At 37.6% G+C, this 18,805-nt stretch overlaps 1 protein-coding gene across 1 annotated transcript in view; it reads left to right on the top strand.

Moving 5' to 3' along the window:
• Positions 1 to 652: 652 nt before the first annotated feature.
• The window catches only part of GARS1 (glycyl-tRNA synthetase 1), a 61,218-nt gene continuing 43,065 nt past the window's right edge, over positions 653 to 18,805 (top strand). The window contains exons 1-6 of the mRNA XM_053554023.1: positions 653 to 1,051; positions 12,717 to 12,818; positions 13,612 to 13,714; positions 14,792 to 14,933; positions 16,652 to 16,740; positions 17,675 to 17,751. Of these exons, the coding sequence (XP_053409998.1) occupies positions 830 to 1,051; positions 12,717 to 12,818; positions 13,612 to 13,714; positions 14,792 to 14,933; positions 16,652 to 16,740; positions 17,675 to 17,751 (735 nt within the window). The 5' untranslated portion in view covers positions 653 to 829. The remainder of the gene's footprint in view (positions 1,052 to 12,716; positions 12,819 to 13,611; positions 13,715 to 14,791; positions 14,934 to 16,651; positions 16,741 to 17,674; positions 17,752 to 18,805) is intronic.

Raw genomic sequence — 18,805 nt, 5'->3', positions numbered from 1 at the left:
GGAGAGGAGAGGGGATGTCTCATACTTTCTCTCTATCTTACTAGCCATTGGAGCAGGAGGAAGCCATGCTGAGACAACTCCAAGCGGAGGGATTTACGCGGCACAGAGATTCTCATCTCCACACCCCAGAGTTATAATGTTTCCCAGATTTTTCTCATCTCTTCCTTGTTACCTCTTGCTTTTCCTCATCTCGGCTTGTCCAAACCCAGCGTCCTCCGCAAAGGCAGGCTAGAATTTACTTCTCTAAAAAGCTTCTGATGACACTAGTTCCTCATTCCTCCTCCCCTTCCCCCCGCTTTAACATTGGTGAGCCGTGGATGTATGACACCGGGCAAATCGTTAACTTCTGTGGGCCTGCTTCCTCGTCTACTTAACATTAAGACTAAGTCTCTATCCGATATTTGATATTTTACGACCCTTTTAAGGCGCATGGTGCGAAAGAACAGCAACAGAAGTGTGCGAGTGAACCAGCGTCAAGCGCCCGTGTACAAGCCTATGTTTTCAAGGGTCCTTGGGCGTCTCGATCAGCAGTTCTCGCATGGGGCTGTGTCCTTGAATATCCACCCGGCTTGGGTGGCTTGACGCATTTCTATGCACATCCGTCAGCTTGCAGCCCCGCCCAGCGCTCAAGGTGCAGAAAGCCCTGTGCCGGCTCCTTCCGGGTTTTGCGTCGAATCTGCAGGCGGCGACCTGGCGCCGCGTACGGGGTTGGGTATGTGCGGCTGCGCGCGCGCCGCGGCGTTTACGCGGCGATTTCATCATGCTCTAGGCCGGGCAGCGCGCGCCGCTTCCGCCCCGCCCCCTCCGGTCCGCCCAAGGCTCTCGGCTCATGCCCTCTCCGCTGCCCACGCTGTTTAGAGGTGTTCGCGCCGCTCTGCTGCTGTCGCTGCTGCCCCGGCTCCCGGCCCAGCCCTCGCTTCCACCCCGCCGGCTCCTCAGCGCTCCCGCCTGCGTCCGGACCTCACACCCCGCCGCCGCCTACGGGAGCAGCATGGACGGCGCCGGGGCTGAGGAGGTGCTGGCACCTCTCAGAGTAGCCGTGCGCCAGCAGGTACCGCCGTTTGGTGCCCTCCATTTGGGTGCCCGCTCTCCTCCCTAGAGCCTTCTGGTATCCTTCCCTCGGCACCCGGCTACCTCGTCGGTTACCCCCTTCCGTTCATACTCTGGTGTCTTCCTCGCTTCCCCACTTCGGACCCAAGTCCCTCGTGCGTCGGCCACCTTCCTTCTCTCTGTCCTCTGTCCTCTGCATCCCCTGTCCTGGGCTCTTTTTGGATGACTCCCTCGGGCCCTTAGTCTGCGTCCCTGTCTTACCGATCTGTTCTCTTTTCCGAGTCCTTGCTCTTGCCCGGTCTCCAGTGGGTCTGGGATGTGTAACCCTTTTTGGCTCTCCTCGTGTCCTAACTTAATAACCTTAACTTCAGTTTTCCAGGCCCTGCTGGGCTCTGTGCTCCCTGGGTGTAGAGGTTGCTAATTCTTTCCCTGGTCTATGATATGCTGAAGCTGCCGGTTCTTTCACGTTACGGCCAGACTCTTTAATTCTTTAATCGTCAGGATGCTTTGAATTGTATTTCCTCCTTTGCATTGCCTTTCATTCAGTGCTTAGTTAGCCGAACGATTGGCTGAGAAAATAGAGTTGAAACGTGGATGCGAGGAGGCGTCGAACTTTATTTTCTAATAATGCGGAGAACTCAACGTTCTCCGCGTCTGTCATCTTTTCTGGCTTCTGAAAAGGCCCTTTGAAAGTAGTGAGCTCTCAGATCATAAGCCAGGGGAACTGCAAATACTGCAGTTACTTGGTTAAGTCATACATCCTTATTATGGAACATCTTGAAATTTGATTTTGCGGAAGGGAGGGAAGGCTGGAGTACTGACTTGGTGACTTAATAATAAAGGCCTCCTTTTCCGAGGGTACTGTATAAAGAATAGAATTTAGAGAGGGCAAGGAAAAGATTATTTCAAATGATGCTCTTATCCAGTAGTGAGGTAAAAGCTTGCAGTAGAATCCTAGGGATCGATGACCTAGTGGTAAACACCGAACGGGTTTCTCCTGCATAGGCGCCTGATGCAATAATTTGCCTTAGCTACAGAGGGAGGAACCCTCTCTCGGATATAATTCATCGGGACACAGCTGCCGCAAATTCAGCAAATTCTGCCACTTTACAGTCTCTACTTGTCACTAGTTTGAGTCTGATTTAATAGTCTTTTGTTTTGAAATTTCACTGTGGGCTTAATTTTTTTTTTATTGTTGGTATCAGAACATTGTATTCATATTCTCTGTCTCCCTCTACTCACCTTCCCACTCTCAAATAAAATTAGGTGTGATTCCTTTGTCTTTTTAGTAAATCTCAATTTTTAAAAAATGTCTTTCCCTATGGAAAGGAGAATATATCTAATTTGAAAAAAAAAAAAAAAACAAAAAAAACTCTACACACCCAAACCCCTCCCTCTGCCACGTTAGCCTGGAACTGCAGTGCAAATCATCCATCTGTAGTAAGACTGAATTTAGCTAACTCAAGTGAACGCTGATCACAGAACAGCATTCCCTCTACTATTACTGTCTCATGAATTGCTTATGTTGTCTTGATTAATTTTTTTGTACTTTAAGATATTTCTGAATATGTGAATTATTTTATGTAAGTTAGTTTGGGTTCTGTTTTTAATTTTCCAAGGACATATATCAATTAATTAATTGCCTGAAACATTGAATTATACTGAGTCCAGTATAATGGAAGGAAATTTAAAAATCATCTAGTTATCTTTATTGCATATGCAGAAGTGAGCTACACTGTCATGTCTATCCATTTTACATATTTTCACGGTGAAGTTTGTGCATTTGAAGCCCTCCCTGGAGGGATTTTTAAGGTACTTAACAACTGGTCTTATTAGTGGTATATGTTTCATATATACTTGCTGATCTAGAAAATGAATGAAGTGAGCCTGTCACTTTAAGAAAACAACTAATAGTATTTATGGCCAATAATAAAATTAGAGCTTTGGGAAAATTTTGGAATTTTGGAAAACTTGTTAATGTGAGTCTGGCAGCTTCACAGTACAAAAGACATTCCTGATGAGAGATAAGTGGTGATATTAGCAAATGTGGGTTGTTTTGATATTGTATCATAAATAGGTTTGGAAATATTTGGAAACTCCTTATAACTCAACCAATATTTATAAATTGATAAAAGATCCATTCAAACTCTAAAATACATTAGTGGATTTAGGTAACCGAGTACAAAAAGTTCATTGCTATAATTTCTTCAAAATAATCTTGGCTGGGTACGGTGACTTGAGCCTGTAATTCTACCACTAGGAGGCCGAGGCGGGAGGATTACTTGAGCTCTGGAGTTTGAGACTAACTTGAGCAAGAATAAAACCCTATCTCTACTAAAAACAGAAAGAAAGGAGCTGGCATATAGTCTCAGCTGCTTGGGAGGCTGAGGCAGGGAGATTGTTTGAACCTATGAGTTTGAGGTTGCTGTGAGGTAGGCTAATGCCATGGTACTCTAGCCTGGGCAACAGAGCGAGACTCTGTCAAAAAAATAAAAAATAGTAATAATCCTGAAGAAACCAGAACTTGTCAGAGTTTTGATGTAGTATCAAAGCAGAGTATCTAATTATCTGAAAAGCATTTTAAAATTCTCCCTTTTACATATGATTTTCTTCATATTCTTGCAAAAGAAGCAGATATTAGAATCTAGATCTTCTATTAAGCTAAAAATTGAGATTAGTGAAATTATAAAATTGTTATTCACTTTTTTTTACTTTGGAAAATAGTTATTTTTGTAAAAATGTTTTATGCGTGTTAACATATATTGAGCTTTTATTATTTTGAATGAATTGATAAATATTTTTTAAATTTTCATTTTTTTGGTAGATACAGGAAAACTATTTATTTATTTATTTATTTTTATATATACCAGTGTTTATTAGGTTTCCATTTTTTGCCTTCACAAAATTAAAAAGGCTTAAAATTTAATAACAATAACAATGTTTAAGACAAGGACTAGAAACAAAAACCTCATGAAGAATGAATGAACATAAATACATTCAGAAAAAGAATCAGACAATTGCTACATCGAAATATTAAGCAATAATAATAATAATAATGCAAAGAAAGTAACATTCACATGGTCAAATAAGAGTATGTCTATTATAGAATACTTTGATTCTAAGATTCAGTATGGAGTCATCAGTTAACTTCTTATTTTTTTTTAAGTATCAAAAAATAGACAACTAATATTTATAAATAAAAGTCAAAGATAATTTTGAAAAACAGATCATGCCAAATCTTATAGCTAATAGAAAAAGAAGAAATACTTCAAAATCATTCTGCTTGATCTGGTTACACCCGATATTAAAATTGGAGAAAATATTATAAAGGGGAAATTAGAAACATATGTCACTTATAAATGAGGATGTAATATCCTAAACAACATATTAACAAGTTGAATTAAAAATTAATGTTTAAGTAATGTACTTTGGTCAAAATTAAATCCAGTTTATGTGAGAATTAGTCACCATTTTCTTTTCTTTTCTTTTTCTTCTTCTCCTTTCCCTCCTTCTCTGTCTGCTCTCCCTTTCCCCCATGCTCTACCATGTCATTAATTGTCTTCATATCAAAATTGAATACATAGGATTCATACTTCTCCATTCCTGTGATGCTTCACTAAGAATAATGTGTTCCACCTCCGTCCAGGTTAGTACAGATGCTGAAAAATGTCCATTTTTTATGGCTGAATAATATTCCATTGTATACATATACCACAGCTTACCGATCCATTCCTGGGTTGAAGGACATTTAGGTTCTTTCCACATTTTGGCAATTGTAAATCGGGCTGCGATAAATAGCCTAGTACAAGTGTCTTTATAATAAAAGGTTTTTTTCCCTTCTGGATAGATGCCCCGTAATGGGATTACAGGATCAAATGGAAGGTCTGGGTTGAGTTCTTTGAGGTTTCTCCATAATTCCTTCTAAAAAGGTTGTATTAGTTTGCAGTCCCACCAGCAGTGTAAAAGTGTTCCTTTCTCTCCACATCTGCGCCTGCATCTGCAGTTTTGAGATTTTGTGATACAGGCCATTCTCACTGGGGTTAGGTGGTTTTAATTTGCATTTCTCTAATAATTAGGGATGATGAGCATTTTTTCATATGTTTGCTCGCCATTCATCTGTCATCTTTAGAGAAGATTCTATTCATCTCTCTTTCCCATATGTATGGGATTGTTGGTTTTTTTCTTGTGGATTAATTGAAGTTCTGTATAGATCCTGGTTATTAAGCATTTGTGTGATTCAAAATATGCAAATATCCTTTCCCATTGGGTAGGTTGTCTATTTGCTTTGGTTGTTGTCTCCTTGGCTGTACAGAAGCTTTTCAGTTTAATTAAGTCCCATTTGTTTATTATTGCTGTAGTTGCTATTGCCATGGCATGGCAGTCTTCCTCATAAAGTCTTTCCCTAGGCCAATATCTTCCAGTGTTTTTCCTATTCTTTCTTTGAGGATTTTAATTTTTTCATGCCTTAAATTTAAGTCCTTTATCCATCTTGAATCAATTTTTGTGAGTGGAGAAAGGTGTGGGTCCAATTTCAGTCTTTTTTTATTTATCAAAACATAGCTGTGTACATTAATGTGATCATGGAGCACCATACCCTGGTTTTATAGACCGTTTGACACATTTACATCACACTGGTTAACATAGCCTTCCTGGCATTTTTTTAGTTATTGTTCTAAGACATTTACATTCCACATTTACTAAGTTTCTTGTAAGATGCACCGCAGGTGTAATCCCATCAATCTCCCTCCCTCTGCCCACCTCCCCTCCCTTTCATCCTTCCCCCTATTCTTAGGTTGTAACTGGATTATAGCTTTCATGTGAAAGCCATAAATTAGTTTCATAGTAGGGCTCCAATTTCAGTCTTTTACATGTGGATATCCAATTTTCCCAGCACCAATTATTGAATAGGGAATCTTTCCCCCAGTGGACCCTCTTGTTTAGTTTATCGAAGATTAGGTGGCTGTAAGTTGTTGGTTTCATTTCCTGGTTTTCTATTTGATTCCAAATGCCTGTGTCTCTATTTTTGTGCCAGTACCATGCTGTCTTGACCACTGTGGCCTTGTAATACAGCCTAAAATCTGGTATACTGATACCCCTGGTTTTGTTTTTATTACTAAGAACTGCCTTAGCTATACAGGGTTTTTTTATGGTTCCATACAAAATGCAGAATCATTTTTTCCAAGACTTGAAAGTAGGATGTTGGTGTTTTAATAGGGATGGCGTTGAATCGGTAAATTGCTCTGCGAAGTATAAACATTTTAACAACGTTGGTTCTTCCCAGCCATGAGCATGGTATGTTCTTCCATTTGTTAATGTCCTCTGCTATATCCTTTCTTAGAGTTTCATAATTTTCTTTATAGAGGACCTTCACCTCTTTTGTTAAGTATATTCCTAAGTATTTCATTTTCTTTGGGGCTATGGTGAAGGGAGTTGAGTCCTTTAATTAACCTCTTGTCTTGGCTGTTGTTGGCTTTGAACTAACTTGTTGAAATTGATTTTATATCCTGAGACATTACTGTATTTTTTGATGACTTCCAAGAGTCTTGTGGTTGAGTCTTTAGAGTTCTCTAAGTATAAGATCATATCATCAGCAAAAAGGGAGAGTTTGACCTCCTCTGCTCCAATTTGGATGCCTTTTTCTTGTCTTGTCTAATTGTGTTGGCTAGAACTTCCAGCACTACGTTGAAAAGTAAAAGTGACAGAGGACAACCTTGTCTGGTTCCAGTTCTAAGAGGAAAAGTTTTCAGTTTTACTTCATTCAGTAAAATATTAGCTGTGTGTTTGTCACAGATAGCTTCGATCAGTTTAAGAAATATGCCATCCTTGCCTATACTTCTCAGTGTTCTAATTAGAAAAGGATGCTGGATTTTATTGAATGCTTTTTCTGCATCTATTGAGAGGATTATATAGTCTTTGGTTTTGCTTCTGTTGATATGGTGAATAGTGTTTATAGACTTGCGAATATTAAACCAGCCTTGCATCCCTGGGATGAAACCTACTTGATCATGATGTATGACTTTTTTGATGGTAAGCTGTAATCTAGTGGCTAAGATTTTGTTGAGAATTTTTGCATCTATATTCATTAGTGAAATTGCTCTAAAATTCTCCTTTTTAGTTGAGTCTTTTCCTGGTTTTGTTATCAGGGTGATGTTTGCTTCGTAGAACGTGTTGGGGAAGATTCCTTTCTCCTCAATTTTTTGGAATAATTTCTGCAGTATAGGAATAAGCTCTTCTTTGAAGGTTTGATAAAATTCTGGTGTGAAGCCATCTGGACCAGGGCATTTTTTTTGTTGGAAGTATTTTTATTGTTTCTTTGAACTCAGTGCTTGAAATTGGTCTGTTCAGGAGATCTATTTCATCTGGGGTAAGTCTAGGGAGAGGTGTGATTCCAAATATTGATCCATTTCCTTCACATTGTCAAATTTCTGGGCATAAAGTTTCTGGTAGTATTCAGAGATAATCTCTCGTACCTCTGTGGATTTCTAGTTAGTCTGGCCAAAGGTTTATCTATTTTATTTATTTTTTCAAAAAACCAACTCCTTGTTTCATTAATTTTCTGAACGATTCTTTTGTTTTCAATTTCATTAATCTCTGATTTAATTTTGGAGATTCCTTCCGCTGGGCTAAGGCTTAGATTGTTCTTCTTTTTCCAGTTCCATCAGATGGCTTGTGAATTTGTTGATGGGCTCTCTTTCTGTTTTTCGAATGTAGGCTTCTAACTGTTTTCCAAAGTAAAAAAAAAAGTGAAAAGAATAACAATTTTATAATTACACAAATCTCAATTTTTAGCTTAATAGGAGATCTAGATTCTTATATCTGCTTCTTTTGCAAGTATATGAAGAAAATCATATGTAAAAGGTAGAATTTTAAAATGCTTTTCAGATAATTATAGATACTCTTCTTTGATATTACATCAAAACTCTGACAAGTTCTGGTTTCTTCAGGATTATTATTATTATTATTTGACATCTATTTGCTGTCTGCAGGAAACACATCTCATGTCAAAAGACAAATTAAAACTCAGAGGTAAAGGTTGGAAGTCAGTTTTTCAGGCAAACGGAATTCAGAAGAAAAGAGGGGTTGCAGTCTTATTTTCAGATACATGTGGATTTAAAGTAACCAAAGTCAAAAAAGACAATGATGGTCACTTTATATTGGTCAAGGGAAAAATACAAGAAGACATTTCAATTGTAAATATTTATGCACCCAATATAAATGCTTCCAGATTCTTGAAACAGACTTTGCTTAGTTTGAGCAATATGAGATCCTATAACACCATAATAGGACTTCAATACCCCTCTCTCCATGTGAACAGATCCTCAAAACAGAAATTAAACAAAGATCTTAGAGATTAAACGAGACCCTAGAACAACTGTGCTTGGTAGATGTATATAGAACACTCCATCCCAAAGATAAAGAATATACATTCTTCTCATCATTCCATAGAACATTCTCCAACATTGATCATATCCTAGGACACAAAACAGACACAGGGAGAATGCCATGGGAAGATGATGGCTAAGATTGGAGTAATGCTTCTATAAGCTAAGGAATACTAAAGATTGCCAATAAACCACTAGAAGCAAAGATAGAGGGATAGGCCAGATTCTCCCTCACAGCCCTCACAAGCAACCAACTCTGCCAGTGCCATGATCTCTGACTTTTAGCCTCCAGAAGTAAGACAATGACTTTCTCTTATTGAAGACAACCAGTCTGCAGTACTGTGTTACAGCAGCTATAGAAAACTAACACATGAAAGAATCTACCTTTCACTACCAAAAATGGGTACTGAAGAAAATAAATATGGGGGGAAAATGAGATAGTTATGTAAAATGCTGAGAATACTTCCCACACTACATAGTAAATTGTAAAATGTTAGGTGTTATTCTGAAAGGATTGTAGCTCATTGGAGTTCTGGTTTTATCAAACCATTGCTGGCATTAAGTTCATATTTTTTTTGTGATTGTCAGATAATACTTGAATCTCCATAAAAGAATTGATGTTTTCTGATAAGATGATAGTAAAGTCTTTTTAAATGATTTCTTCGGAGGTCTTTGATTTACTGTCTAAATCACTAATGATAGGAATAGGTGCGTGGATTAATACTGTAATGTGTGTTTCAGCATTTTGTTTTTGGAGACAGAGTTTCATTTTGTTGCGCTTGGTAGAGTGCCATGGTGTCATAGTTCACAGCAACTTCAAACTCTTGGGCTCAATTGATTCTCTTGGCCTCAGACTCCCGAGTAGCTGGGACTACAGGTACCTGCCACAATGTTTGGCTATTTTTTTTAGAGAAAGGGTCTTGCTCTGACTCAGACTGGTCTTGAACCTGTGAGCTCAGGCAATCCACCAGCCTAGGCCTCCCAAAGTGCTAGTATTACAGGTGTGAGCCACTGCACCTGGCCCTATGTTTCAGCATTTCGAGATTATTTTTATTGGAATTGGGAGCAATGCAATAAAACTCAGATCCTAATAGTGGTGGGAAGACTTAGGATGAAGAGCCATGGGTTTTCCTCTGCTGTGATTTTCTCAACAGATAGTGTGAAAGCTCTTACTTAAACTACAAAGGGCAAATGAAAAGTTTATGTAGTTTTTATCAATAAAAACATTTGGAAATCTGGAGATGAACTCAGTCCTGACAAGAAACTTCTAGTCATGTGTGTAAAACCAAACATCTTATAGAGGTGAGGGGATGTTTTCTTGTTTTTCTTGGCAAACTGAATATTCACCATGAACATATATATGAAGGATCTAAAAGGAAGATCCCTTGGAATAATTTCCTCATGTAATAACTACTCTGCTTTATAATCACAGACTCTTAGTTCTAATATATATCATTATGGTAATTTATTCAGGAACTAAGCCTCTAGTGGATGTTTCGTAATGGTAATTTAGAGATGTTGATGATATTTCACATCAGTTTCATTCAGTATACATACACACACCAAAAAACCCCCTAAAATACAGTTGGGTGATGAAGAAAGAAGAAAAATAATTAGAAATTAGGAATCCTTAAGTACTTTAATTCTGTGTCTAGATCACCTTAAATTGTTTTCAGAACTGGAACATTATAAACCATGATTTTAATTATTCCATTATTCTGAATAAATATGACTATTTCCCTTCTTCACTGAAGCTTTAACTCAGAGTGGGAATCCTCACTCTCATACTACTTCTGTATGAATAGCTAGCCTTGAGTCTATGTGTGCCTAATTTTCTCCTTGACCCTTAAAAGACAAAAAGGTGATTCTGGACAATGAATTCTAAATACTTTCTACCTGTTAACTTGTGGCTTTGATTGCTAGTATCCTTTGAGAAGCTCCAAGAGAGACCAGATGAAGTGCATGGGAGTGCCTGTGCATAGTACATGTGGGAGACATTGAAGAGAAAGACTTGCCTACTTTCAGACATTCAGAAAGAACTACTACGACTATTACTACTACTACTTTTTCAGAAGAAAAACTCTCAAGTCTTCTCATCCCAGTAGCACAATTAGTGAACACTTATGAGATAGGTGTTCTGACAGGTAGAGAAATGAGTAAAGAATAAGCCAGTGATATCTATTGCATAGTAAGTACTTGGCACAGTGCTAGGATTAGTTTGTGGTACCCATCAACACATTTTTGAGTGCCAGAATTCCTGTCTTAATTTGATATAAGCAAATGCATTCATAGGGTCATCTCAGATTTTATAATGAAGAAGATAAAATGAAGGTAGGTGACTGGGGATGTTGCTTTAGCTAGAGAGGTCAACTTAATAGAATAAAAAACTGCTTGTATAAAAGACCATACTTGTATGTGATGGCAGAATGAGGGGAATAACCAGAGGCATGCCTTAAAGATATGGTGGGCTTGGTTCCAGAACACTGCAATAAAGTAAATATGTAACAAAGCAAATATCCTAATAAAGCAAGCCACATGAATTTTTGGTTTTCCAGTGCACGTAAAAGTTATGTTAACATTATATTGTAGTCTCTTAAGTGTGCAGTGGCATTCTAGCTAAAAAACAATGTACATGCCTTAATTTAAAAATATTTTATTGCTTAAAAATGCTAACCATCATCTGACCCTTCAGTGAATTATAGTTCTTTTGCTGGTGGAGGGTCTTGCCCTGATGCTAATGACTGATCAGGGTGATGGTTTCTGAAGGCTGGACAGTTGTGGCAATTTCTTAAAATAAGATAATTTCTTATTGTAATGTGAAGTTTTCCACATTGGTTGACCTTTCATGAAAGATTTTTCTGTAGTGTGTGATTCCCTTTGATAGCATTCTTCACACAGTAGAATGTCTTTCAAAGTTGGAGTCAGTCTTCAAGCCCTGTCTCTGCTTTATCAACTAAATTTATGTAATATTCTAAATCTTTTGTTGTTATTTCAACAGTGTTCACAGTGTCTTCACCAGGAGCAGATTCTGTCTCAAATCAGCCCTTGCTGTTTTACCTTGCACTTTCAGTTCATGGAGACAACTTCTTTCCTTAATCTTCATGAACCAATCTCTGCTAGCTTCAGACTTTTCTTCTGCAGCTTCCTCACCTATATTCTTGCTGGATGAGTATTAGACTCATCTAAGACATCTCTTCTGGATGTCTTTTTACTTACGGTTTATATTTTTTAATTGCATGCTAATCTGGATAACTCTTTAGGTCTATCTCGTAATTTTTCAGCTGTCTGATCTGCTATTTAACCTCTTTTCTTTTTTTTTTTCAACTGCTAGAATGGGAGTGTTTTTAATTTTAGAGATTCATTTCTACATGATCAATATTGCTTTTTTCAGGCTGCCTGATTGTTTTTGGTAGTTTCTTATTCTTGCTCATATTTTTGATTCCTTCTTTGTTTTAAACATGTTAAGCATTTAACAATATGTGAGGGGGATGATATTACATAAATTTAGTTGATAAAGCAGTGACAGGGCTCTAATTCTGCTGAGTCTTAGAGTGGCTTGTTTCCTCATGGGTTTTTAAATTTTGAGTTAAACACTTATTATTTGATAACCTTAATCTGGGAAAATCCTACGAGGCCATTGTGGAAGGTCTGCTCCTCCAGAGAATAATTGATCCTGTTGAGTGTCCAAGGGCTCAGTCCATTTATCAACTTTAATTTCTCATATCATGTAGATAGTGTTCTGTTTGTTTTCTCACATTACCTATTCCACCACATTACTGTAAATGTGGAGTCCATGTTGTTGGAAGTGAATAAAATACTTCAGACAATTAGCAAGGGAAAAATCTCAACAATAAGGAAAGGGAGGGGGCAAAGGAAGATGAGTTGGTAGTGATTGTAAAGAAGGTCAGAGAAGTAGGTAGAAAACTAAGAGTAGTTTGTTTGTTTATTTGTTTTGGTAAGCAAGAGGATAGTCTATTAATTGGTTCTTCTGTGATGCCAGTACAAATCTTGCTCTTTCCTACTTTTTATCAATGCTTTTCTTACCTCCTTTTCACCCAACCCCCACTGAAGAAAAGCATAGTTATTTGTTAATTTGTCTTTATGTTCTTCTGGATTATAGATGCTGAAGTCAGAGGTCTTCATTTATTCATAATGACCTTTTACATTATTCATATTTGAATTGCGTCATTCTTACACAGACATTTTTTTAAAGGTTAAAAACACATTCCTGACATTTTTGACTTCTGAACTCAATCCTGAATATAAATTCTCTTTGTTGGCTAGGGAGATCTGGTGCGAAAATTGAAAGAAGATAAAGCTCCCCAAGTAGATGTAGACAAAGCAGTTGCTGAGCTCAAAGCCCGGAAGAGAATTCTGGAAGCAAAGGTGAGTCCTGGGACTGCAAAATAGGAGCAGAAATAGGTACAGGATTGCTTATCTTTATTTAATCATTTTGGGTGGGAGGGACATAGAAAAGTTTCAGAATAAGCTCCATTGGTATGTCTATCCAAAATACCTTCTCCTTCCCTAATGGCAGGTTCCTCATCATTCAAAGTGTAACTCAAAATGTCAGCTTTCCTATAAGCCTTGTTAACCCTTGGCTCCAACCGTCCCCAAAGTCTGGACTCTGTAGGCTACGTGAGCTTCCCTGGAAAGCATTGTGCTCTTCTTTATGAATTCTCCTATGCCTGGTTTTGTTGTTTTAAAAGATTTTTTTTTCTTTTAAGGAAAAGTTATATCCATCTTATAGCTGCTTCCAAACCTTTCAGACAATAAACCTCCTGTCACCAAACTTATAGTTTTTGCAACTTTTAAAGTTACCATTTTGCTGTAGTAATCCATTAAATATTTAGATTTTGCTTATATTGCTTATCATCATTTACATCTAAGTAAGCTTATTCTTATAATCTTAGAAATGATCATATGCTTCCCTAAGTAATTAAGTAGAAGTATCTTTTTTGTTATTCAAAGGGGAATTGCTTCTTGGCCTTTTGGCTAAGATCAAGCATTACTTAAAGGGGAAACAATAGCAAAGGCTTCTAATATTTTAACTTACCAAAATCTTTTCTGTTTGATAAATTTTATCTTGAATACCTCTTAGGAATAAATTAAATCCAGGTATAGAGCTCAATTTCCTACCCACCCTTCCAATTATACACTTTATATTTATCCCTCACAGGAGCTGGCATTGCAGCCCAAAGATGACATTGTAGATAGAGCAAAAATGGAAGATACCCTGAAGAGGAGGTTTTTCTATGATCAAGCTTTTGCTATGTACGGAGGTAGGGAGATAATGATAGAAAGAACAATTGTGTTGTTAGTGACTTCAATATGTTCTTAAATGGAGAACTTGGATTGCCAGTTGAAATCTAATTGTATCAGGTCACATAAAAGATACTTTGTGTTTATTTGTTTAGAGTCACCATTTGGTATTATACCTGTTCTTGTTCTCCACTGTATTTATTCTTGAAGACTACTTTTTTCCATTGGGAATTGTTGGGGGCCCCAAGTATTAAGCATTTGATATGTCTATGTACTTACATACTCTTTTAAAATACAATGGAAACTTGGGAGTATTAGAGGGCCATTGCAGTACTGGCTAACTGTATTGTGCCCCTCCACACAAGGGCAGGGATACAACAGAGTTCTTAGCTTATTCTTCATAGATAGGTAGATAAATCACATCTTTCTGAAGGCTGTATGAATGTATATAGGCAAACACAATTCATTGATTAAACACACAATATTCTTCATAGTCAACAGATAATTACATTACACTTTTAGCACTTTGCCAGTGAAACTTGATTCAAGTTTAGCTACACAGATCTCTAAATGTTTAACTTCTTAAGGTTTAAATTGAGGCTCAAATATCCAAGAATAAATTGGAGATTTGGGTGCTGAAATTTTAGGTCATTGTTATCAACTAGTGTGAGAAATTATTTTATAATTTCTTTTTTTTTTTTTTTTTTTTTTTGTGGTTTTTGGCCGGGGCTGGGTTTGAACCCGCCACCTCTGCCATATGGGACCGGCGCCCTACTCCTTGAGCCACAGGCGCTGCCCCTATAATTTCTAGGCAAAAAAGCTATAATTTGCTTTTTTATTCTGTTACATGTGGGGGAACTTCTTTTAAGTTTTGGGCCATTTCTATTTGAAATTATAAATATGGAAGTAGGAAGTGGAATAAAAGCTTTTTTATTTTACCTCTGTGAGCTAACTGGAAGTAAGGGTCTTTGGTATTGAGGTATTTGAATTGTTGACTTTAATGCATTTGGGGGGAGTACATGAAGTCTTATATCTCCTTGCCTTTATTTGTTGGGAGTAACAAGGGAAAATGCACATATTCCTTTCATATTTTACAGGTGTTAGTGGTCTGTATGACTTTGGGCCAGTGGGATGTGCTTTGAAGAACAATATCATTCAGACCTGGAGGCAGCACTTTATCCAAGAGGAGCAGATCTTGGAGATAGATTGCACCATGCTTACCCCTGAGCTAGTTTTAAAGTAAGTTTCTACTTGAGAAGGAAAATTCTTTAATACACATATTAAAATAACTTTCCGATTTCAAAGAACTGTCCCATGTTCATGTAGAAAATCTGGAAAGTAGAAAAACAAAGAAATATATATTTAATACTTACTGGTCACAGATAGCTGTGTTAAAATTGTTGTGTTTATTCTTTCAGTCTTTTTTTCTTTTATGTTCTTATATATTTCAGTGTTAGTAGTACACCATATATTTTCAATTAATGTAGATGAACATTTATTCATGTCATTAAATATTTATTGCAGTCATTTTTATTGACAGCATAGAATTCTGTTTATGGATTTGCCAGGTTATTAAGTTGGTTACATATTATAGGCATTTAAGGTGTTTCTTTTTTTTGACTGTAATGAACATTTTTTTTTTTTAGAGACAGAGTCTCACTTTGTCATCCTCGGTAGAGTGCTGTGGTATCACAGCTCACAGCAACCTCTGGCTCTTGGGCTTAGGTGATTCTCTTGCCTCAGCCTCTGGAGTAGCTGGGACTACAGGCACCAGCCACAGCGCCTGGCTATTTTTTTTTTTTTTCTTTTGTGGTTGCAGTTTAGCTGGGGCCAGGTTCGAACCCACCACCCTCAGTATATAGCGCCCTACTCACTGAGCCACAGGCGCTACCCAGTAGTGAACATTTCGATAGATGGATTTTTATGTATATCCCTGATTATTTCCTTAGTATAAGTTCTTAGAAGTTCTAAGCAAAGGTGTGTGTATTAAGTACTTTACTATTTGTATTGACATTTCAGTGAAAAAACTAAGATTATTACTAACAACATTATTGAAAGTAGGGTAGAATTTCTTGAATATAAAACTCTGAGGCTTAGAGCCTATAGCTCAGTGGCTAGGGCGCCAGCCATATACATGGGAGCTGACGGGATTGAACCCAGCCTGGGCCTGCCAAACAACAATGACAACTACAACCAAAAAGTATCCGGGCATTGTGGTGGGTGTCTGTAGTCCCAGCCACTTGGGAGGCTGAAGCAAGAGAATTGCTTAAACCCAAGAGTTGGAGGTTGCTGTGAGTTGTGACGCCACAACATTCTACCGAGGGTGATATAGTGAGACTCTATCTCAAAAAAAAAAAAAGAAAAAACCTCTGAAAGAGGAATTCTTACCAATTTATATCTCATCAGTATTCATTTAGTGTTTCCTGGTAAAGCCCTAATTTTAACTATTGATGTCGTTTAGGTTTTCTTAATTTCAGTCAATGAAGACGAGGAATTCCTGGTGAAGAAGGCTCTGTAGATCAGGACTGCCTAGAATCAGCTACTTGTTACTTTAGCTACTTGTTCCACCAATAGGAACAGTGTCAATACAGGTTTCAGTGGCAAAAAACTCTTTCCTTATGGTTTGGTGTCTATACTGAGCTATCAAATTCTTAGCTAGTCAAATTCCTAATGATTTTGGCCTCTGCTTAGATCACTAATAAAAATGGCATAGGCATGGGTTCTATGAGATGGAAGAGTGCACAAGAAGGTGAGAATAGATTTGAAGAACAATTTTCTCTGGCATATGTTACAATCTATCATGGATACCTCATTGCTATAAATATGGGACCTTCTATCTTTTGAGAGACATAGATATAAACTGAATGAACATATTGAAGGGAGTATGTTTTATAAGGCAATAGCTACGTATTAATTTGTATGAGAATGACAGACTGGCTTGGTATTTGTTAATTTAGGACCTCTGGCCATGTAGACAAATTTGCTGACTTCATGGTAAAAGATGTAAAAAATGGAGAGTGTTTTCGTGCTGACCACCTATTAAAAGGTATGGTTCTTTATTTTCTTCAAGTAGGTTTAATTAGAGCAAAAGTTTTAGATTAAAGATTTTTCTCAAAAATTTTCCATTAGAAGTTTTATTGATATATAACATACAAAGAGTAAATTTCACAAATCTTAAGTATACAGATAGTCTCTTATTTTTTTAAAAAGTTACATACAAATAATTCGTTATATACAGATGACTTTTCTAATTAACAAAAGAATCAAGACAATATCATGACTAGGGACAGCTGTCCCTGTAAAATCAACTATTGGGATTTATATAAATGAAGAACATCTTGGAATTATCTTTTTAATTGTCCAACATTGAAATTCAAAAGGGCATTGTCATCTGGGCATGGTGGCTCACACCTGTAATCTCAGCATTTTGGGAGGTTGAAGTGAGAAGATCTCTTGAGCCAGGAGTTTGAGACCAGCATGAGTAATGTGGCAAGACCCTGTCTCTACAAAAAAAAAAAAAATATATTAGTAATTATTAGCCAGGCATGGTGGCATGCTCCTGTAGTCTCAGCTACTTGGGAGACTGAGGTGGGAGAATCATTAGAGCCCTGGAGTTGGAGGTTGCAGTGTGCTCCGATCACACCACTGCAGATTGGAAGACAGACTGAGAGCCAGTCTCAAAAAAAAAAAAAAAAAGTAAATACATTAAACAAAAGCCACAAGAATCAGGCCAAAGATATGTTTTTAAAAAGTGCATATAGTGTGGCGTTGTGGTGGGTGCCTGTAGTCCTAGCTACTTGGGAGGCTGAGGCAAGAGAATCACTTAAGCCCAAGAGTTTGAAGTTGCTGTGAGCTGTGGTGCCGTGGCACTCTACTGAGGGTGACATAGTGAGACTGTGTCTAAAAAAAAAAAAAGTGCATTGTCCTTCTTTTTCCTGTTGATTAAAATTGACACATGTCAACATTGGTTTTTTTTTTAGCTCATTTACAGAAATTGATGTCTGATAAGAAGTGCTCTGCTGAGAAGAAATCAGAGATGGAAAGTGTCTTAGCCCAGGTGAGTACGTTAGAGTGTTATCAGAGAAACCTCGGTGGTAGTTGTCCTTTCAGCATTTGATAACTGTTGAATTCTGTATTATGGTGACACCTTGGTCCCAATTGTAAAAGAGCAGAGTTTACCTGTTGTCCCTTATAGCATTTCTTTCTGCATTTTTATTTTCTTTTTTGGGTTTTTTTTTTGGCTAACCTTATATTTCAGCCTGAACTAACAAGTTGGTGTAAATAGCCATTAAATTTGTCTCTCCTTGGAAACCAGCTTTCTGAATTTAATAGCTAAAGCCAGAGGAGTAACTTCCGATGCACAGCGTTCAGTGCTGGTGTGGAGATTTTGGAGCAGATATCTTTATGAGCCTTGTTTTGTTGGCTGCTTGATCTGCCTCTGGTTGGACTGTCCCTGACTGTATGCTATTATTCTTAAAACTTGATGAACAGGTGCTGGCTTTTCTGCCCTTGATTTTCCCATTTTTCCTATAGACCTAAAGTTTTAGGGAAGGCAAAAGACCATAGAGATAATTTATTCTGACCTTTTACCAAATGCAGGAATGCCTTCTATTTTAGAAGTAATTCATCCTTTTGAGGGGTCACGAACCATTGTAAGAATATAATTGAAACTATACATCTCCCTAGGAAGATGTGCCCATGTGTGTATGTTGCTGGTTTCTCAACTCATCTGTCAGTTGTTTGTTTAGGCAGGATACATTTGTCTAACACCATGTGTCATTAGTGAGGTCCACTCAGGCTTACCTCTTTAATTTTAGTTACTTTCTTGGTGAAAAACAAAAAACCAGTACTATGTTTATACCTATTTTCTTTACATCAAGATACATGTTTACATTGAGATATATTTTTATGCTGGATATAAGATTCCCTTTTTGCTTTTTTCTCGTGGGAATTGCTAGGTAGTTTTCCACTGTTGCCCTCTTTTTTTTCTTTTGAGACAGAGTCACACAATGTCGCCCTTGGTAGAGTGCTGTGATGTCACAGCTCACAGTAACCTCAAACTCTTGGGCTTAGGCGATTCTCTTGCCTCAGCCTCCCAAGTAGCTGGGACT

Source organism: Nycticebus coucang, chromosome 11 (assembly GCF_027406575.1).
Source record: "Nycticebus coucang isolate mNycCou1 chromosome 11, mNycCou1.pri, whole genome shotgun sequence".
NCBI classification, from domain to species: Eukaryota; Metazoa; Chordata; class Mammalia; order Primates; family Lorisidae; genus Nycticebus; species Nycticebus coucang.
This window is presented reverse-complemented; position numbering and strand designations above follow the sequence as displayed.